Here is a 23612-nt window from a genome sequence, read left to right on the forward strand (position 1 = left end):
TTAAAAGGATGACCAAGAAGCCTCATTTAATCAAGGAGATAGAAGAGTGTAGAAATACAGAAGATGTAAGCTGATGAAAATGAAAGCATACCAATGGAAATTATCCAAAGAAATGCAAAGAAAAAATATATATAAAGAAGTGAAAACAGCACCAGAAGTTTCTGATGCTTTAAGTAGCCATTATATATGTAATTGGAGTCCCTGTGAGAGGTGGAAAAAAGAAGCAAAAAATAGCTGAAGAAATAATGACTAAATTTTCTTGGATTTGATAAATAGATCTATGAAGTGCAATGGACTCGTGAGTGCAAGAAACAGTAAAAGAAAAAAGATATCAAAACACATAATAAATTGTTCAAAATCATTGAGCAAAATGTAAAAGAATATAAAAAAAGCTAGAGAAATTTAGAAATGCATGCACAGAATATAGACAAATAACTTTCTTGTTGGAAACATTATACATAAGAAAACAAGGAAGTGACATCTTTAAAATACAGAAAGAAAAATAACTGGCAATCTTGAATTCTATATCCAGTGAATGAATATAGCTTTTAAAAACAAGACTGAAAAAGCACTTTTTCAGACACACAGAAGAGCTCAAGAAATTAATTACCCTTAGACAGGCAAGGTAAACGATGTTAAAACAAAACAAAACTTTTAGGAGCAGAATCTCTGAAGACAGGAATTTGTAGGCTATTCCCCATCTCAACACCAACCTGAGTATTGCATAATAATTATATTAAGAAAATTTTGGATATGAAGGTTTGTAGATTCAAAGCCAATTCTGCTAAAATATAAAATGTGTAGTGTATGCAGGAGTAACATGAGTACAATGTATAAGCATCGACTGGCTGGAAATTTAAATTGGTAAATGATCACTTAAAATACTATATATATTTTTAATTATTATGTGTCTTCAAATAGCTAACAGTAAAAAGCAGGTATGGAAAGGGGAGGGGACATGAAACAATTTGTGCTGACTTTTTTTCCCCTTCAAATTAGATTTATTGAGGTAAAGTTGGTTTACATTTGGTTATCTTTGGGGGTTATATATTTAAACCTTTATAAATATATGTTTGCACACCATGCTCACCACCAGAGCTCCTATGATACACAATCATGCTCTTTGGAGCCCTTTGGGCTCTCCCCCACCTCCACTTAGCCACCCAACCCCCCTGCCTGCCTCAGTTTTGCAGTCAGAAGTTGAATTTATTATTAGTTCGGCTTTGACTAATGCTAAATTATATTTTTGTATTGTCTACATATACGTGAAACCATTTGGTATTTAATTTTCTCCTTTTTCTGATTTATTTTGCTTAGAATTATCCTTCCCAGTTTTGTCCTTGTTGTCACAAATGGCAAGAGTTCATCCTTTTCTATAACTGAGTAGTATTCCGGTGTGTGTGTGTGTGTGTGTGTGTGTGTGAGAGAGAGAGAGAGAGAGAGAGAGAGAGAGAGAGTGTACACCACATTTTTCTGATCCACTTCTCCCTCCTTGGGGATTTAGGCTGTTTCCATAACCTAGCTATTGTAAGTAGGGCTGCAATGAGCTCAAGAGTCCCTAGAATCCTTTGAATTAGTGTTTTCATATTCTTTGGACAGATATCTAGGTATGGTATTGATGGGTCACATGGTAGGTTTATTTTCAATATTTTGAGGAAACTCCATACTGTTTTTCATAGAGGCTGGGTAAAATAACTAATTTTCTTTAAAAGATTATTTATTTATGCATACAGAACTGGGGTAGAGGAGAGGTGCAGGTGCAGTGATAGGCTTCACCAGAGACAAAGCAGGGAGCAGAACAGGGTGCTGACAAGTACACTGCTGAGGGGAGCAGCGGGCAGGTCAGGAGAGATCTGCTGCGCCATGTGGTCACCTCTATGGCCGGGGATCCAACTCATGCTAGCTTTAGCTTCTTAGTGCTGTGCTTTAACCCGCCACCAGGAGGGCCCCATTTCCATAATTTTAAGGAAAATTATGTACTTACTCTATGAACTCCTTCTGGAGAACATACTAAGTAACAGTTCTTCACCATTTGCTTTATTTAATACATCTGCTCTAATCACATAGACACTACATTATAGAAAGCTGTATATGTATTACCCAGATTCTCCATCACTGTAGTAGGTCATCATAAAGAAAACAGACCCCTATTGTATCTTGTTTTCCCTAGAGAAATGAAATAGCTTGCAGATTAGTTTAAATCACAAAGCAATTCTTTTGTAGACTGAATTGGCCCATTGCAAGGGAGGTTGTGCAACACACTTCCCACAAGACCTCTACTTGTGGCTGCTTCTCAAACGTGCCAAAACACGAAAACCTTGAAGGCACACCATGTGGGGCAGTGGTCTCTCTGCCTCTGAAGTAATTCCTGAGCCAACTAGAGAGCCAAATTCTGAAAAGCCATTGCAAAATCAAGTACATTTGGGGGAGGAAGGAGGATGGAGAAGTCAGCATTTTTCTGGTTAGGAAGGGAAATAAGGTTAACCTAAATTGGACTTGGGGCACAAATGAAGAAAGGCATCAAGAGTACCATAGTGCTTCAGCTCAACTATGCAGTTTAGTGTCCATTATAAGCACAAGAATAGTCCTTTAAATCATCTGGGGATATTCAGAAATGTAACTGCTTACAAAAGATTTCACATTCTTTAAAGGACTGATTTGGGTTGGTGGGGGGAAAGAGGACAGATGAATAATGCATTGCTACAGATCTATTTTGAGTAAAACTTATTAGCTAATCAGAGTCTGCAACTAGTACTTGCTAAGTGGCTTTTCATGTATGAGAACAGTCTTTGAAAGATTTTGCTGCCTCCTTTATTCTCTTTCCCAGGAAGAAACAGATTATATGGGACTTACAAAAGAAAAACCTGGGTTCCGATCATATTACTGTAATGACGTGCATAAACAACTCTAGGCACTATGCTTTTCAGCCACTTGTCATCTCTGAATTTTAGGGGTTTTCTCTGTAAAGTTTATGTAACAACAAATGTCATACCCTTTGTAAAGAAATACCTGTAAAGTGCTATTTAAGCCGTTATTATTGTTGATGCTATCACGTCTGCCAGACAATACAAAGTACTGAATTAAATGCTTACAAAACTGTTAATGAACTAGTCTAATTATAGGAAACAAATAGTAAGAGCAGAACTTTACCTAAACTAAGAACCTTAAAATCAACAATATTTTCACTTGAAAATGAACAGATATTTAATTATAGAATATTAATATTCTACATGGAATTTAAGTTGAACACCTGGAAATATCCTAGGGAGAAACAATGCCTCCATTGCCAGAAGAGTTCATTGTAATAATCACATATTGTAGGATCTCAGGTATGACAGCAAATCCGGTTTTGTCAGACAGAGGCAGGAGAATGAGGGGTAAGAGTTGGCACTCTGGAGTTAAAAATCTCAACTGATAACTTGTTTGAATGTGGGTAAATTAATCTTTTCTAAACCTCAGTTTTCACATGTGCAAAATGGGGACAGTAAGATGAAATGAAGAAACATAGACTATCCCACGGTGTTATTTGCTTAGCTACCATCTTTATTGTTATATATAAAGTTGGTTTTCTGTGAGTTGAACTTTACCAGGAGTCAGTTCTTTGGCAATCCACTATTAACACTTAGCCATGGCAGTGAACTATGGTATGTTTTTGAAAAACACAGCAGAGGGGTAACACTATGGTCATACATCCTGCCAGGTGCCCACAAACTAATATGCTGCTTAGGTGAAGTTAGATATGTCTACTGGGAACTGTGGTCTGTGAGCCAAATGTTAGCAGACATCCAAGGTATTCTTCATATTTCACTAACCACTCTCTGAACTATCTAGAGTTCCTGGGTCATACTTCAAAATATTTTATCCCAGTTGCTCATGCCCTGTGTTTCACTTCCAGCAAAATTTGTCTTTCTTTTTTTTTCAAATGGCAATGTCGAAAAGCTTAAGATGTGGATATATGCATATTTGTTCTGATTTGCAGTGAGTGAGATTTTGCTACTACAGAAGCTGAAGAAGTTAGAATAATGAAACACTTAAATAGCAGCCTTTACATACCATGTGAAATGATGGTGGTGGGCAATGAAGCAGCTGCTTCACATTCAATATCCTAGTGAATGAAATAACTGCATTTTAAGGAAATAAAACCTAGCCTTCTTGAGCTGTCCTGCTAAATGAGTCATAAAACCTTAATTCTAGATCTATAAAATTAATCAAAGCAACCCAACTGTGCATTCATCCTAGTTCATATCACAGAGAATTTAATAATGCAGTAAATTCTGTATCTTGGATATAGAAGACATCCTCCCTCATGCCCTAACAGTAACCTTTTGGGATCATGTCCACTGTTCTGAGACAGGGCTCCTTTCCTCAGGAGAAAGCCTGGGCCCAGGGACCTCGGCTCGAGCTGCTCTTCCGGCGGCTCCGCCAGCTTGCCTGCCTGGTGACAGCACTACGGGCCAGCCAGCAGCCTACTGGCGTCTGCTGGGCTGCTGCAGTCTGAACAGACTGTGAATCCAGCCAGAGGATAAGAGGTTGTTTTAATTGGCTAAATCCGCTATGTACTAAGCGTATGGCCATGAATTTGTAGCCAAAACAGTAATCTAAAAAAAATGTCATGTACAATTTAAATACAAAACACAAATGACATTTTCGCTTGTCAATTCTAGTTTTACCATGAGGATTTTTAACCTAACACTTAAAATGACTACTGAATCCTTACCTTTGCTGAAGTAGAATTTTCATGATATACTCCTTGTACCAAGTCCATAAGAGCACTTGCTATAAGTTCCACAACCTAAATGAAAAGTAAGAAAATAAACTTATTTCCATTTTTACCTCAGAAAGATTAGCAAGGCAGTATTTGTGCTTGATAGAAAAAACTGGGTTATCTGTAAAGATCCTGGCAAATGGCATCACCCACCTGGATATTTTAGCTACAATCCATTTTTTTTTCAGGCATAATTTAAGCACACAAAAAAAAATCTTATAAGCGCAATATATAACATATACATGAAAATCTACTAATAGCCATTTTGAACATAAGCTTTAACATCAGATAACTAATGAAATCTTTATTTTCTGTGTATTTATTTCTGTTAGGGGAACACATTTCCAAAATCCTCATTCTGAGAGTTAATTTTCATATTTAATATAGATAAGAAAGGCAAAAATGATTAACCTTTCAAATGTGTTGATTCTGTTGTGCTCAGAATATACTGTAGATATATTTAGTGTGGGGTCGCTGGGTAACATATATCGTAAAGAGTGAAAATTTTGATGGAACCACAGTACTGAACTTGATTTGTATTTGTACAAATCTGTATTATTTTTAAGACTTAGGCTACTTAAAGGAAAAAACCCAGCAAAATCAAAATCTTTGACATTTCTCCAGAATGTAAAACAAGTACAAAACAGTAAATGGTCTCTTTGGAGCTACTGTTCAATTTAGAGTTGTTTGCATAAATCATCTTAATTTAAGAGGCTAAAACAGTGGTGTTACTGAAATGTTCAATGCTGCCATTTCAAACATGAATTCCTCAAGGCAGCCCCATTTGCTGCTTATAGAGTCTGAATATCTTGTGTATTTAGCTTTCTATATCATGCAGTCCTATATCTGATTCCTACTCTTTGCTTCCTAAAGTTTAACCCAGTTCTGATTGAATTAAAGGATTAGATTTCAGCTTTTATCATTCCAGTAATTGAAGACATTATTAAGCCAAAAGATACAGACCCAAACAACAAGATACTTCAATCCAGGTACCCTGGATTTAATAAACATTTTTTTAGAGGCAAATTAAATTAATTTGTAGAAAGACTTGCTTTAAAATTTTAACACATGGCCATTTATCTCCAAATTTATATTTACATTCATACTGCATAACATACACAAGGCTGCTAATATGGAAATTTTGCTGATTAAAGGCTTTTTTTTTTCCTTTTAGCTCTACAGATGGGTTAATTTGTAAGACCTATACAAAGTCTTTTTATTTTTTTTTTAAATCACATTGCCCTTTAGGTAACCAAATACTTAAGAAATATTGTAGCAATATGAGCTGTAGAGGAACTGGAAGGACAATGATCCTACAGTGTTACCAGATGTGTTGAGTTATTTAAGTGGGGAAGAGAGAAAAATGAATGGATTTTTTCCCCCTGAAGGTATCAGATAAGCCCTATTCCCAAATCCAGGAGGATAGAATATCACCAATGGGTCTATGAAAGGCTGTAACTAAATGCACAGCATCAGATTGGATTACAGTTTATACAAGCAACATCCCAAGATCCCCCTGATGGCTGGACACATAATACAGATCAATCACTCACTAAGAAATGTTATGGTTTTGAAACAGTTTGAGCTCTGAGGCCAGTACTGGTAAAGTGAAGAGGGATTTACAAAAAGAAAATCTGACACTGACTGTCAAAATGATGGCAAGAGCTTTTTCTTTCTTTTTTTTTTTTTTTGAGGCTTTTGCTGTTAGCTTTATTAATTTTTAAAGACAAAATGATTATATGGAAATATATTAGTATATTTAAGTCTGTTTTTATAGTGAAAAAAATTTTTTAATAATATGATAGTTTATTTTTACATCATTATGTCATTTTTCCATCTCAATTGTCATCCCCGTGGGCTTCCCATCACCACATCACCAGTGTGCCATCATCATAGTCCAGTGCATTTCCCTCCCCCAACTGTTTTTGATCCCATTCCCCACTCTACCCCATAAAATGTCTCTGGTATTATTATTATTATTATTGTTTTCTTGCCTGGTCCATTATGGCAAGAGCTTTTTAACAATGAATCTGGACCTTGATAACCAGAGTGTTCCTTTCCTCTACTTCCCTAAAGTTCCAGACCAGGCAAAGACAACAAAAACATTTTATTCTCCGATCTTCTTCTCTTAATGTAACTAGCAAATATAGTCTGACAAGTTCATAATTTGTAAATAACCTGTCCTTCCAAATGGCCTACACTTAACTTGAACAGATTATACCTCCATAGCCAGTGACAACAATCAAGGAAACAATTTTGGACTTCCGAGTTTTATAAGTAGGTAGATTGTGAAAACTAGGAATAGTCTAGAGATAATGAATATCTTAGGCAAGAGCAATTTTCTAAGTATACACATAAATCTCATTTCATTGCCTAAAATATTTATTTAAAAAGTATATCAAAGGGGGTGTTCAAGTATCATCCGCCTACAAAATTGCAATATTTCTAGAAAGGACACAATGCTATAAGTCACATAATCTTAACAGACCCTTTTAATGATTTAATCTTTTTTCATTACCTGGCTTACTACTGCAGACATTCATCATTGTATTTTTTAATATATATAATAGTTTCTTTTTATATCATTTGTACATTTTTTTCATCTCAATTGTAATCCCCGTGGGTTTCCCATCACTGAGTCACCCGTGTGCCATCACCATAGTCTCATACACTTCCCTCCATCATTGTATTTAAATGTAAGAAAGCTCCCCCAAATGGCAGTAAAGACAATGGCAGCTAGAAGAGACTACAGAAACCTAACAGACAGACCTCTTGAGGCGAAGAGTCTAGCCTCCACGCTTCCTGCTGCTCTAGCTAGACAAGAGTATATCCAGCATGGGACTTGGGTAAAGGACAGTGCTAAAAGAACATGATGTCAAACCCCTTAAGGAGCCTAACAGATTAGAGGACTGCAATCAAACTGAGAATACTAGAAGTGAGAGCGACTAGACTCTACTTCAAGATCTACTCATTTCATTGAGATTTGGAGCAAATCAATCAATATTCCTGTGCTTTGTGGTTTTCCTCAAATATAAAACGAGGCAAGTTTATAAAACACAATTTCTCACTGTCCCTTCCAGTTCTAAGATCCCGAGCTTCTAAAAATGCAAGTTTTAACATTTGGGAAACCTTGATCAGACATTTGTCCATGCTGTTATTTTTATCTGTTATTTTTCTTTGCTTGGATCTTTCTCTATGTCTGACCTCTACTCCACTTCTTTGGTGAAACTTTTGGTGTCCAAATCTCCTAGGTGCTAAAACCTAGAATGGAACAATTTCCTTTTTAAAACAATTTTAAACTTCCAATTGTTAGGCCATATCACTGGTAGTGCACCCACCAGTAGCCAAAGAAGTTCTCCTTGGGTTCATTAAAGGTCAGCTGCTGAGCTCTAGGTCTTGAAAGACTCTAGTGTTCAGGAATAATTCATACATATCTGTTCAGAATGACACCAGGTTTAGGGCAAAGCTACGTCAAGCAAATAATGGTACTAGTTTGCCACATCATTTCCTTCTCTAATGAGTAAATGTGTAGTGCACTTACAAGAGAATCTGGAACACAGTGAGACTCAATGAGTGTTCACTTATTCTTCTGTACTTCCATAGTCTATATTCAAGTGTTGGACAAAGGCTGAGTATGCAAAGCACTGTTTTTTAAATTGTATGCACATATTTTGGAAGGAAACAGGTTTTAATTTAACAACAGAACATGTACAAAGAACTTCCTAACAAAAATTATAGCTCTTTTCAACACTGACTTGTGTTACCCTAGATCACTATTTCAGATTATATGACTATCACTACCAGTGTTACAGTTTACTTTAGTTAAACAGGAGATACGTTTTGTCATTTCTATAGGTTGAAAAACTAGAACTACTTACTTGGACATGCAAATGAAAGATACTTTTCTCTTTTATTTGTGTCACATGTTTAAATCTGACTCTGGCAATACTGCCCATTTACCTTATTTTCTGAGGGACATTATAAATTCTAGTGAGCCAAAAGTGGCAGCTATTCACAATGTCAGTGTTATGAGCTCACTTCTTCCCTCCAGGGAGGTACCAGGGAGGTACCAGGGAGAAGGCTACAAAGGAAATTAAAAAGATAGTGAACATCGAACTGCTATTTTCAAGCAAACTGTTGATCTCTCCTACTTCAATCACTATACCACCTCACCAAGATAAGGAAGAGGTAATATCCAAATACATCTGAACCTTAGCACAATGACAGATGTGATATAATTGACCTTTGGAATAAAATTTCTTAAATGGTTAATTTTCAGAGCAAATCTCACCAAGCTCAGGGGAATATGTATGTAATTGCTTCATTTGTTATCTTTTGGCAAGGGTAACTACCAGTCAACCATTTTTTTTTTTACTGAAAAACTAAAATGATACATACTGACGTCGTTTTTTGGGAGTTCGGGGTCCTTGGGTTCACTCTGGGAAAGGTTTCACCAGAGCTCCCCTTTCAGGGACATGCAGCGAGTTCCCCTGGCAAGTTTCTCCATGAGACAGAGACTCAGTTATATTTAAAGAGCAGGCTTATTATGGAAAAGGATAGAGGAGTAAAGAATTCTTGCACAGGCACAAGTGGGGAGGCAGAGCTGCCCGGAATGGCAAAGACAGGTCTGTGTGGTTGCAGGCAGGTGACCTTAGGAGAGCGGCCTCTGCTGAGCCAGGTCAGTGCAGAGAGGTCCCAGCATGGTGCAGGTCACAGGCAGGCAGGAGGCTGCTTCCCTGCACAGGGAGAGAGTGGGGCAAAGAAGCAGGTCACCTGCATGGTCACAGGTGGGCAGAGGACTGCTGCCTCGAGCCAGTGCAGAGACTGCCCTGATATAGTCCTTTCCTTTTTGGGAGGGGCTCACTAGCTTGTGGAGTGGCCTGTTTGCTGCTGATTTTGGATATCTATGTGGCATCCTGAAGGGACTTGAGATTTTACAATGGGCCCAATCTCTGTATCTTTACCTTCAGGTCTGTGCTTCCAAAATGCCCTACAGCAGTCTGATATAGGAGTCTCTGTAACTGGGTTAATGGTCATGTTAGTTCCTTCTGCCCCCCCACCTCCTTGCATGAGTCTATTCTTGTCCTCGGTCACATACCCTCACAAATGGTGCTATAATGATGAAGCCCTGAGCAAATAATAAAAAATTCATCATTTAAAAAAAAAAAATTTGAGGGCAGTGTTTGTGTGTGTGTGTGTGTGTTAAGGTGGGGAGAGGTAATAAGAGAACAAAATTGACCAGCAACTACCCTTGCTTACACTGTCTTCTATCTTTGCTATACAAAGAGATCTGTAAAATATTAAGGGGAAAAAAAAACTTGGTTACAAAAAATAGCATGGCAAACACTTCAAGAATAAAAATGAAGCCATTTATGGATTTATATTCATAAAGAAAATATCTGAAAAGAGACACAACAAAATATTAATAGCGATAATTTGTAAGTGGCAAAATTCTTAAGTTAAATTTTAAAATTTCCCTGAATTTCTGAATTGCTTAATTTTACAATTGCTAAGTTTACAGTTGCTTAAATTTATATGTTGCACATTCTCACCTTTTTGTTTCACTGCTTTTACAATTAGATAAAACAATAAACTTACTTTTAGAGGGTAAAGGAGTCAGGTGGGAGGGCGCATACCATGTTTTTAGCCTCAGAGTGGATCAAGCTAAGCCATACCCACAAACTGTCTTATGGAATACATCAATCAACAGTCCTGGATTAACAAAAATAAGATCAGTAAGTGGGTTAAGTATTGTGTGTAGACAAGTTGTGCCTTTCTCAATAAATGCAATTCAGGAGTACTGTCAGTTAACATTTGATAGATGGAATACACTCAACAGAGTTATAGATATTTAAGCAAAAGAGCATATGATGGAGGAAGGCATGCAGGGGAGGCATCACAAGACTGAGTCACACAAAGAGGACAGGCAGAAGGGGCCAGTGCTGCAACCGACATAGCCATAACATCAAGGTCCTCACGCACCAAAGCCCGATGTCCAGGATGTCCGGGATGCCTGGATGTCTCCAAGAGGTCTCAGCAGGTAACAGACTGTTGAGGGCAGTGTCTGAAGCTCAGACCCAAAAGGTAAAAGATAAGGACATGGAGACAAACTCATCAGGCAATCTCCCGTCCTCTCCAGGTCTAGCTCGGTTCACAAGGAGTGAGCCCCTCCCAAGGAGAAACTGCCTATATCAGGGCAGTCTCTGAACCAGCACGGGGCAGCTGTTCCACTGCCCACCTGTGCCTATGCAGGTGCTTCTTTCCACCCAGCTCTCTCCCTCTGCAGGCAGCAGCCTCCTTGCCTGCCCGTGACCATGCTGGGACTTCTCTGCATTGATCTCCCCCAGCAGAGGCCACTCTCTCCTTAGGCCGTCTGCCTGCAACTATGCAGGCCTCTCCCTCTGCAAGCCTGTCCCTTTAGGGGCAGCTCTTCCTGCCCACTTGCACCTATGCAAGTGTCTTTTCCTCTCCTGTCTCTTTCTAATAAACTTACTCTTTAAATAAACCAAGTCTCTGTCTCATGAAGAATCTCGCCGTGTGCCGCTGAAAGGGGAGCTCTGGTGAAACCTTTCCCAGAGTGAACCCAAGAACCCTGAACTCAAAAGACGACATAATTTACATCCCAAATTAAAAGTAAAAAAGAAAAGTAAACTATAAATTAATGTGTCTCTACAGAACTACCAGCCAGTATAAGCTATCTGAGTTGATGTGATATGGTAGTATAGTGCATCTTAATTCATTTTGAAAAGATTGCCTCATAATTTACTTTGTATATAAACACTACGGAGATTATTTCAACTTTAATCTTCTTTCAAAAACTTGCACTGGGAAGGTTATTTTAATGATAGTTTGTACGACAGTGTGGCATGACAAGACAATGTGTGATCCATCACTCTATTTAGGAGGCAAATGAACACACAGCCCTCAACCTTTACTTATTTTAACAGCTGCTAGCAAAGGAAACAGTCATGAGTGTTGCACGCATCTGCAGTGCTGATGGCATTAATTATACACAAATTTATTACACTTCTCTCCCCACCCTCAGGAGCAAAACAGCAATGCATGAAGCAGTAGCAAAGGTAAAATGCCCTTGGGGAAGAATTAATTCTCCTATACATCTTGGGAAGAACAAAAGATGGATTTAGCGTAAATATGTCCTTTTCAGAGAGAGCTGGCCATCTGAAAGGATATTGTTAAGAATTTTTAAGTCACAAAACTATATCGCCATTGAAGATATGTAACAGAAAAATACTTTTATATATAAAGGACGATGAATAGATCGCTAATGGTAACCAGAGCAGTTAGTGTCATTCTTCATACAAATGAAGCACAAATTGTCTGAGACGCATTTAAATGTGGAAAGATTTACATTACCAAGGTGAGGTAGGAAGGAATGGTTAAGGACTTTGTGCACTCCCACAGAGACCAATAATAACATCTAACATTTGTAAAGCACTTTATCATTTACAAACTGGGTTTAATCAAACTATCTCGTTCCAGGTGGATTCAGTCTCCAGTGCTCAGAGCTTCCAGGCTGGCAGCTTCAGTGGAGATGCAACCTCGGAAGAAAACAAGGAGCAGCAGCAGTGGCCAAAAAAAGGGTGAATCGACTCACCCACCACCTGGGCACAAACAATCCAGATGAGCCCTAATCTGCATGCTGATTAATATAAATGAGTGGCTTTAATAAAGCTATTGATGAAGTCTAAGAAAGAATGGCTCTCTCCACTCCTTTCTCTCAGACAAAGACCAGGTTTAAGGAAGACAATGATGAAAGGTCTGTTGTAAAAAACATACCACTAACTCACAGGAGTTCTGGAGGAAGCCTCTAACTTAGCTTTTTGAAAGGAGCCTTTTCAATGCTGCCAAAAGTGTAAGGCCATGCTTATTTGTGGGAGGGATGACAATCTGTTCTAGTGAGCTGGAAGTTCTTTCTGGCTAAGGGGGAAACATCAGAGAGAGAAATGGCACAACCAGTAGGACAGGTGCAGCAAAAACTAAGCAAATTGATAATCTTAATTTTTAATTTAGAACAGCTGATACATTGGTTTATCAACTCTAACTACTGGTAACATTTGTCAACAAGGGTTCAGAAAAATTCAGTGAATGAAAGAAAAGTGTAAAATCACAACCGATGAAACTTAGAATGGCCCACAAGTCCAGGAAAACAGTTTGAAAATGATGTGTTGACATTTAATATTCTATTAGCTATTCCATAACATTGAGGATAGCCTACTCATGGGCTGTCATTGTCCTCATGAAACTAGCTATGCCCTTATAAAATCTAAGCCACTACCATGTCCTTTCTCACTTAGCAGATTAACACTCAGGAGCTCCATGACTTGGGCTTGCAGCCTGCTTAGCTAGATGTCTGCACTCAATCACCAGCAAGCCCATGACCAGAAATATCTAAGTGAGCAGCTTACATTTCTTATTCAAAACAACTGTGAGGAATAGTCATTCACTAAGTAGCTCAAAATATGGATTTCGTGTAATAATAATAATAACAACAGTCATCCCAAAAGTTGAGTTCACTTTTTAATTTAATAAAGGTGTATGGCTCTTGGCCTAATGTTTGTCGCTGAGTAATGACAAAACATCATTTCTTGATTTAAACAATGAGTATGTTCTCAAAAAAGTGGCAGATAACTTAAAATTTTTATATTGAGGTGAATTTTTTCATAAGAAATGGAGAAAAAGAAGGTGCTTTCCATCCAGATTAGAAAAAAACAAAGTTGATTGCATCAAAATACTTTACATTGCTATAAAAACTGTAAATAGCTCATTAGCACTGAATACTTGCTTAGTAGTGGAACAAAGTAATTCTGCTTTACCAATAAAGCAACGGTTAGTTGCTTTATTTTCCACCTTCTCCAGTTCCCTTATTGCACATGAAGTCTGTTGTGTTCAGGATGCTCTTCACCAGTACATTCCTTGCTTTGAATATATTTTCTCAGAGAGAACTATGTCCATTATCTCAGTAACAATTTTTCCCCATGTGGCTAAAAACTTCCATCTTGTTTTCCCCTCAGTGATGTCAAGCAACACTTTCCAAGTGTAATATTTTTTTAAAAGATTTTATTAGTTTTGCATACAAGAACTGGGGTACAAGCCAGCAGTGCAGCGAGTAGGAGGATTCACCAGAGAGAGAGTGGGGAGCAGAACGGGTGGACTGACAGAAGTACACCACTGAGGGGAGCAGCTGGAGGGACAGGCAAGGTCTGCTGTGCCATGTGACCAAGTGTAATTTTACTTAAAAGGTTAATACAACCTTTAAGGAAAAACAAGTTCATGACAAGAACCTTCAGAACACCAGAATCAAGTATAGTACTTAACTAAAGTGAAATTATGTTGCTGGCTAGAACACTGCCTACTAGTATCAGCTTTTTTTTTTTTTTAAGATTTTTTATTTATGCATACAGAACTGAGGTTCAGGCCAGATGTGCAGGGGTGGTGAGAAGATTCACCAGAGACAGTGGGGAGCAGAACAGGCAGGTCTATGAAGTACACTGCTGAAGGGAGCAGCAGGCAAGAGAGGAGAGATCTGCTGTGCCATGTGGGTCACCTCCGGGACCAAGATCAAAATTGTACTGAAGCGGCAGCGGCTAGCTTGCAGTGCTGCGTCCTAATCCCTTGCGCCACCAGGGAAGGCCCTAGTATCACTTTAACCAATATTTAAATATTACAACCTACAGTAAGAACTGCATGTTGACACAGAACATGTACACATCTATGTGTGAAAGTAAATGAAAAAGGTTTCATAAAAACTTCATTATCTTCTATTTTCAATAGTATTCCATTAAAAATATTGATTGTGGTTAGCTAAACTGATTTCACAAACCACTAATGAATAGTAAGTGATCTGTTTTAAAACATTATCTTACATTATGTCAATACCTGTCATATATAGCTCATACTTTTGCTAGTCTTTTATATATATATAATAGTTTATTTTTATTTTTAAAAAGCTTTATTTATTTATTCTATTCATACAGAACTGGGGTACAAGCCAGAGATGTGGAGGGTGAGAAGATTCCCCAGGGACAGAGTGGGGAGCAGAACAGGCAGATCGAGGAGGTACACTGTGAGGGGAGTAGCGGGCGGGTCAGGAGAGGTCTGCCGTGCCATGAGGGATCCCTCCGGGGCAGGCGGGGATGCAACTCATGTGGAATTGGCTTAGTTTCTTAGTGCTGTGCTTTAACCCGCTGACCACCAGGGAGGGCCTATAATAGTTTATTTTTACATCATTTTGTGCATTTTTCCATCTCATTTGCAATCCCCTTGGACTTCCCATCACCAAATCACCCATGTGCCATCATCATAGTCCAGTCCATTTCCTTCCCCCTGCTGTTTTTGATCCCATTCCCCATTCCACCCCCACAAAATGTCTCTGGTATATAACTGTTCATCATTATCATTATTTTCTTGCCTGTTCTGTTATATTCCTGCCATAAGAGAAACCATCTGGTATTTTTCCTTTTCTTTCTGGCTTATTTCACTAAGCATGATCTTTTTCAGTTCTATCCATGTTGCTGCAAAAGACATGTGTTTCCTTTTTTTGGTTGCTGAGTAATATTCCATTGTGTACATGTACCACATCTTTTTAATCCAGTCATCCATTTTTGGGCATTTGGGCTGTTTCCATGTCTTTCCAATTGTGAATGAAGCACCTTTGCTAGTTATCTTAATTGTGTACAAAGTCCACAAATTTTTGATATGCAGATTAAACATTGTTATTCTGAAATATATTCTTAGTGAGGCTAATTTATTTGTCACATTATGCCCAAAATGTGTAAGTTAACCAAATATAAAATAAATAGATCTATTCTTGGGTACTGTGGTATATTGTGTTAGGATACATTTCAATTTTGTTGGTTTACATCCCTTTTATTAACTCTTAGCTTTGTTCCTATTTGTTTCACGAAAACAATTTGGCTTTGAGCATAGTTGGCCAAAGAGTTGAAATTTTCAGGATTTTTGTGAGTCACACATGCATCTTGCAAATTCCAGGGGTACCATGTCTTTTGGGTAACACAGTTCACTTTTCAATTCAATCAGTTTCTCTTCAAATTGGGCTACACTAAAAGGCAGATGTTTGTAATTTAGAGACATCCCAAGGTTTGCACTTCAAAGGCAGTCACAGAAATAAAAGCATGACTCATATGCATCAAAATCCATGCATCCTGTCTAAAACTATAATTGTACTTCTTTGTATACCTTAATAGCTCTTCAAAATCTGACTCAATGAAATTCTAAACAAAAATGGCCCTATTTGTACTGCATTCTAGAAAACTAGGTAAATCATTTTCTCCTAAAAAAAAAATCAGGTTATAGAAACTTGAGACTGTTTTTTTCTATCCTTGAATCTAACAATGGATACCCTTGGATTAGAACTTTTTCAATCTATTATAGATATACAATTAATCTTTAAACTGGCATCTCCAATGTTTAGTGCAATGTACACAGAATCACCAACACCCTTCTAATGTGTGACTTAGTTATATAAAAAAAATTAAAATAATAAATTTACAGTTATCACTTTGTTCAATCTCTATATTCAGAATTTAAATTTGACTTTTAAAAGTACAAATATGACCAAAAAAGCTTCATCTTCATAAATGTGCCATAAAGATGAATTACTAATTTTGGGTCTTACTTCAGACTGCTGAAATATGCATGGAAGTATTCAGATGACTAACATTTATAAAAGATTTTGGATTCTTTATTATATCTGTGATTTTATTAACAATTTTTCTTGATTTCTTTGTTTTTCTTCATATTTCATGGAGTTTTCAGGATGTGGTTTCATGCTGTAAGCTTAGATGCTTTCCTACAAATAGTCACAGTTCAAAATTTGGAAGTTAGAAAGGACATAAAAGGAAGATAACACTGCCTTTATTTTACAGGGGCGGAAACTAAGAAAACAATTTGCTGGTACTTACTAGTTAGCTCTCTAACACGTTTCATAAAGCTCCTATCGATGTTTGTATTGAAATAGTTATTGCAGTATTTTAAAATTATAGTTGTTTAAGATATAAATTCCAGGCACAGGTAACTGCAGAATTGCTGGCAAAAAAGGTATCAAGGCTCTTTGTTGGTTTGTTAGCTTTCTACTTTAGTTAAAACATGAGGATTTTGGAGCCAGGATGCCTGGATTTAGACTGCAGCTCTACTATTTATTAGCAGCGTTACTGCAAGAAAATAATTTAACCTTTTCCTGTGCCCCAGGAGAGACTTAAGTGGGTTAATACACAAAAGCACTTATACCCCTACCTTTACTACATCGTAAACATTCAAAAAATAATAAGTTAATACCATTTTGAAATGTTTGGTATTAATTTAATAAATATTAATCTAAATTATGAAATTTCAAATTTCCTTTGTAAAATAGGGTAACTAAGACTTTAGCTAAATGTCTGGAGAAAAAGACCTGGGCCTGGAATTCTGACTGGCAAAATGAGCTATCTATCCAATGTTAATGGCTAATTAAAGAAGAAGAAAGCCAGGAGCTACATCCATAGACTTTTACTGCAGGGTTCTTTTTACTTCTCTTTGTAGCTTTATATGTCATCTCTGAGGAGGATAAAATAGCTCAACACATTTCCACAAGTGAGCGACAGGAGGACTGCAGCTGAAGCTGCTTAGTAAGAAACTGATAATCTTAGTAAGAAACAGTTAATCTGATTATCTAAACAGGGAAACTGACATTTAAATACCAAAAATTGGACATACAATGTAGCTCATGTGTTTCCCAGTGTCTGAGTGACTTCTTATGAACATTCAAAATGGCTTCAGAGGAATGACAAGAGTCACATGAGTAACAACAACTTAATGCATTTTCCAAAATCCTTATAAAGTAAATTTCTTAGTACAGCCATAGTTCCCAACTAATCCACTTCAGTGTTTTCACAGTTCACAATATCAGAAATGACCTCAGGGTCAGGCATTTGCCAGCTAACGACCAGTTGGACTAATGGCCTTCAGCTTTGCCGTGGGCACACAAGTCCTCCAGTAGGTCATTAGCTGCCAGAAAAGGGTTCTTCCCCAATCACTATTGCTAAATAAATAAAATCTGCTCCTGGGTTAAAGCTCCATGAGCCAACTTGGGCTTAGAGTACATTTCCTGTTGAGTTTTTACAGTTTTAAGGATTCACAAAAATGATAGAAATGCTAAAATCAACATGATATCAATATAACTGTCCTATAGGCAGTTACTAATGAAAAGTATTTACATGGATTCTTTTGGATGTTCTTAAAAGTTCCTCTGCTTAAGGTATTCAAATTTAGTACAGCAGGGCCTCACTGGTAGTACAGAGGGTTAAGTCTCAGCACTATGAAGCTATCTGCAGCCACTGACACACAAGTTTGATCCCCCGCCAGGGAGCTGACCCACATGGCACAGCAGACCTCTCCTGTCTCACTCGCTGCTCTCCTCAGCAGTGTATTTTAGCATATCTATCTGTTCTGCTCCCCTCTGTCTCTGGTGGATCCCCTCACCCACCACCCACACCTCTGGCCTACATCCCAGTTCTTGTATGCATAAACAAATAAATCTTTTTTAAAAAATCATCTTTGAAAGTTACAGGAAAATTTGGTCTAATAATGAGGATAAGGGTAAAGACACTAGCTCTTTCTTATGTTTAATTCACTTCTACATATATAAATTTAATACAAGAGTATATCAAACTTTTTGCTGATATTCTGGATTTTTAACTCCAGATAAAGTTTCTTGCTTCATTTTCCTCTTGAAGCAAAAGGTAAATCGTAATTTTTCTGAAATATCAGGTAAAGCAAGAAAGAATGAAAAAACTGGTGGGCGCCGGGTGGAGGGAACGAGTTTTTGTATACACTTTGGGGTTGCTTAAGGTGAGATGAACTGAGTGGTGAACTGTAAGAGACAAGAAAGGAACTCTGGAGAATCTACTGGGGTGAAGAAAGAATAGGTGGAGCAGACATGAAGTCAGGTGGCTGAGGATACAGATGAACCTATCAGCTGTTTATCTGTCTAGTAGTCCTGTAAATTCCTAACTCAAGGAACATCTTGAATAAAATCATAATAAAGGCAAAAGGATAACTGAATAGCGCAAGTTGGAAACAGATTTGTTTTTTCTTCTCCTTTAGGCTTTGAGAAATAACAATTTACGGCTCTCCCTGGTGGCGCAGCGGGTTAAAGCACAACACTAAGAAGCTAAAGCCACTTCCGCATGAGTTCAATTCCCTCCTGCCCCGGAGGCGACCGCATGGCGCGGCAGGCCTCTCCTGACCCACCTGCTGCTCCCCTCAGCAGTGTACTTCGTAGATCTGCCTGTTCTGCTCCCCACTCTGTCTCTGGTGAAGCCGCTCACCACCCCTGAGTCTCTGGCCTGTACCCCAGTTCTGTATGCACAAATAAATAAATCTTTAAAAAAAAAAAAAAGAAAGAAAGAAATAGCAATTTACATCATGAACATGGAAGGAGAAAAGTTGGCTTAATTAATTTTATTTCTGGAAAGTAGAAAAGGGGTTTGTAAGGTGCACTATAACACTGCCATAATCAATGTATTTCTCTCTTTACTGGCCAACCAGAGTGTGGGGGTTCAACTGTATTTGTTTCAGAGGACAGAGTTTTTAGAACAAAGACCATATAAACTTTGTTTCTAATGGGCTTCTTTGAAGACTAGGTATAGGGAAGAAATTCTTTCTTAATTGCTGGTTTGACAAAGATGCTCAGAGAAGTATCTATGTTGCATGCCTATAACAAAGTGGAAACTTCATTCCACTTAAAAGACAAAGTTCAAATGAGATAATAACTTTTAAAAACACATAATATTTTGCTTTTTATTTCTATACACTTCTCAAATGCTCACCATTATGCAATAATGAAATGATTATCATGTATATATGTATATATATATATTTAAAAGATTTTATTTTGTTTTATACATACAAGAACTGGTGAAGAGGCAGAGGTGCAGGTGGTAGATGAGAGGATTCACTAGAGACAGAGTGAGAAGCAGAACAGGTGTGTCTATGGAAATGCACTGCTGAGGGGAGAAGCCAGCAAGACAGCAGAGGTCTGCTGATTGGTTCACAGCACTGACTTTAATCCTTGCAACTAGCAGGTTGGTCATATATATCTTAAAGGCTGGTCATATATATCTTAAAGATCAAGAAAATAGCAGCTATATAGTTTAATAAAAAGGCTGCTGTTGGTTATTTGATGTTTACCTACCTGCTGTATTAATTTTACGTTCAAGTAACATTGGAAGTGAAAGGTTCAGAAAATAGATATGGTATCTGTTTAACATGTTACTATATTGGCAAATGTTAAGAAACTAGAAATTTAGTTTACTTAGGGTTTTTGAAATATTAATTTTATGATCACTCTGACTGATAGGGAGATAGTTTCCTTTATTATTATTATTACAATATATGACATACCACTTACCTACTGCACAGATTTACTTTAGTCACAAAAAATCTCCACTTAAGTGAATTATATGTGAAAATGAACATTGATCTTGGATGTCAAACTAAGGAGGCTAACAGATATTAATTCCATAGTTTCCACAAGTAAAATAGTGCTGACAATACTATAAACACATAAAACTATATTAATGTCTATTTTAGATGAATATGATGGAGAAAAAAATCTAAATTTCGTATGATGTAGCATGTTTTCAGGTTTCACTTTCAATGTTACTTGAACGTAAATACAGCAGGTAGGCAAACATCAAATAACCAACAGCAGCCTTTTTATTAAACTATATAGTTGCTACAAAAGGAGATTTATATGCATAAATTAAGCATATTTATATAAACAAAATTCTTCCTTGTAAACAACATATTTATGCCTTTAGGAAAACAAAGTTAACATAAGGAAATACATCAGTTATGTAAGGAGTACATCTGTGCCACTGGTTATTTAGAAATATAAATCACTAATGCTTAATAGACAGCCCCCAAGAGTGACATCGTGACAGTGTTCTGAAGTGTTAGTCAAGACCACGGCTCATTCACAGCCTCCTGTCTGATATACAGTAATAGGTCCATTTAATGAAAATGACTACAAAGATTAAAGATAATAACAAGTTGCATTCAATTCTTTAAATATCAGGGTTATCACTATACATATAAAAGTTTGGTTTTTTAAAAGTGAAATGAAAAGTTGTAATCCACAGTCTTATGTGTACTGTGGCTTAATCCTGAATGCACAGCTCATCTACAAACAAATACAGGACCAAGGGAAAACCTGGTCCAGATTTCTAAATTACTAATTTCCATTTTATGCCCACCAATTATTTAGCCTGTCTCACTGAGAGCTTGATGGTCAAATATTAAAATTCTAAATTCTGGAATAACCATCATTTCACCATTTAATGATGTTCTACATGAACACAACAAAGAGCAACTTATCTCCAGGGAGTCTGGAAATTTGTGAGTTAAAAAGAATTCTAAATTCTCTGTCCAGAATCTTAATACAGTGAAGTACTAAAATAAAAAAGTTGCCCTTAGGTTAAATAATTGAAAATGAATGAAAACCCAAGCATTAATTTTTAAACTTACTTTTGAATTCAAAATCTTGTTAATTCACACTTATGTGACTATAGCTATAATAGTAAGAAGATAATTACCAGAGGATTAATATACCAATTTCTATACTCAGAGATATTTAAAAATCTAAGCATTACCTAAAGCAATTACCATGAAGACCCCTAATATCTTCAGGGAAAAGCCAAAGGGAGAATAATTGACTTTGCTAATTTTACCCTTGGTGATTATAAAACAGCTCTGAATTTCACAGGACGGTAGAGCCCCCCATCTAATGGTCTGTCCCAGGAGAAGTACGGAGATAAACACACAATATAAAATTCAGAGAAGGATATAATAGCACAAGAAAATGGAAAGTGGCAGAATGAATAAGTAATAAAAAATTAAAATTGCTACAAATATGCTAACTTTAATTACCAAGTTAAACATATACCCTTAAAGAAAAAGCAGGCTGTCTTTGTAACTGCAGAGTGACACACTATATACAGAAATTTGGTATTAAGTCCTGCTTGCTCCCTCACTGCTGTGATCTCCACTTACATTACTATTGCTAACATTTTTTCTTTCTCATAAAAGAATACTAAAACATCATTAAACAGATATCTAACTTTACCAAGACATTAACCATATGTACAGACTTGAGAAAACTTAACATTGTCCCAAAGAAATACTTACATCCATCTCCTCCTTCCAAAAAAATCCTATTACTGATTAGTATTTTACATAATCAACTTAAGTTTCTGGGAAGTCATTTAAGAAAATAAGTCTTCTTCTGAGGTAAAAGTGAATTTCCTCAAAAAAATATTCGGATGGGATAATTTTCAAGTGTTTAAGTAGAAGGAACTTATTTTGACTAAGGGAGACCTGCCTTATCACAGAGAATTCTTGACTTTCGAGTCCTTTAGTTATCCCTGACTTAAAAATATGTCTCCTCACTTAAAAATATGTGTCCATGTGATTTAGAAATCACCGATTAAGTTTAAAAGAGGGCTACTAAAAGCCTAGATTTGTAGATCAATTACGGACTACTAGCCATGTAATCAAGGTCCTCCACAAAAAGTGAGTCAGTGAAATACCTTTTGAAATTGACTTTGTAGAGTCATCTGTGACCCTCTGAAGAACAGGGTGCAAAATATCCAAGTTTGGGGGGAACAATAAGATTGCACAGAAAGGGTTCAATTCAGTACATAACTCTCAAATTCAGGAAAAAGAAAAAAATACAATGGCCTAAAAGGAAAAAAAATTCCTCATCAGACAAATGTTGAGAAAATGCAAATCTCAAGGTAGAAAGCTGTGCTGAGACCACAAAGTTACAGGGCTCCCTGAAGGGTAACGAAATGCCTGATCATTCTTATTTCAAGAAGTTGTTTCAGGCTGAACTGCTGCCCAGATATACTAAGGTGTTTTGCTTTTTTTTTTTCCCAAGTGCTACTGAAATCCGGTGCCTAATGGAGCAGATGGTGGAGGTCTTAGATATTGGAACATTTATAGTGAAGCTTTTGAATGCAAAACACCAAGAGTGGGTTTCACAGGCTGTGAATCTGATTTGATTTTGATGGGAGTAAAGCCTCAATTTTCATTGAACTTGAGCAACAATAAAAGAAAGAATGTGTGAATGATACAAACCAACCAAGAAACAAGAAAATTAAATATTCACATTAAAGTGAAGTAGTAAAGCGAATGAATACCCGTCTGTTATTTAACACCACTACTTAAATATATGTAAGATTTTACAGACTACTTAAATTAAAATTGATGATTAGAGAAAAAAAGCAGTAAGTCTTGATTTCTTTTTAACATAGGGGTCATGCTGATAGGGGTCAAGAGTGGATTTAATAAAAATAGCCATAACATCTTCCACTCAGATATGTGGGTGTAACTCTGGAGTGGCCAGTGTGTGGACAGAACTACTCACGCGTAGCACAAGGCCGTCAGAAACTATGCAAGACTTAAACTTTTTAAGCTCTCTGAGGCTCCCTTCTCTAAAGCCCAAACTTCATCACAGATCGCAGCAGGTAGAGTGAAGAGGGAAGCTTTACAATACAGAGAGAGGTGATGAATTACTCATTCATCCACTAATATGCAAATTTCAGTAAAGAAGAGGATTTAGTAAGACCTATCAGAGTAAATTTTATACATAGAAAATACAGCAATTTGAGGGTAAAAAGAATGCCTAGATGATAATAAATGACTGAAGGGAGACTTGAGACTATTATTCCATTTTACATGGTCACGTCATTTAGTTTCCCTTTCACATATACATAAGCTACATATTAAAGGTATGATAGTATATTCTCCCTTGTTTGGCTGTTCCATT

At 37.0% G+C, this 23612-nt stretch overlaps 1 protein-coding gene across 2 annotated transcripts in view; it reads right to left on the bottom strand.

Annotated features, from left to right (window-relative positions):
* The window catches only part of PDSS2 (prenyl (decaprenyl) diphosphate synthase, subunit 2), a 229656-nt gene that overhangs the window by 53846 nt on the left and 152198 nt on the right, over positions 1 to 23612 (bottom strand). For both annotated transcript variants that reach the window (XM_012722626.1, XM_004673745.2), the window contains exon 4: positions 4718 to 4792. In XM_012722626.1, the coding sequence (XP_012578080.1) occupies positions 4718 to 4792 (75 nt within the window). The remainder of the gene's footprint in view (positions 1 to 4717; positions 4793 to 23612) is intronic.

The sequence above is a fragment of the Condylura cristata genome, unplaced genomic scaffold (genome assembly GCF_000260355.1).
Source record: "Condylura cristata isolate star-nosed mole 26May11 unplaced genomic scaffold, ConCri1.0 scaffold00001, whole genome shotgun sequence".
Lineage (NCBI taxonomy): Eukaryota > Metazoa > Chordata > Mammalia > Eulipotyphla > Talpidae > Condylura > Condylura cristata.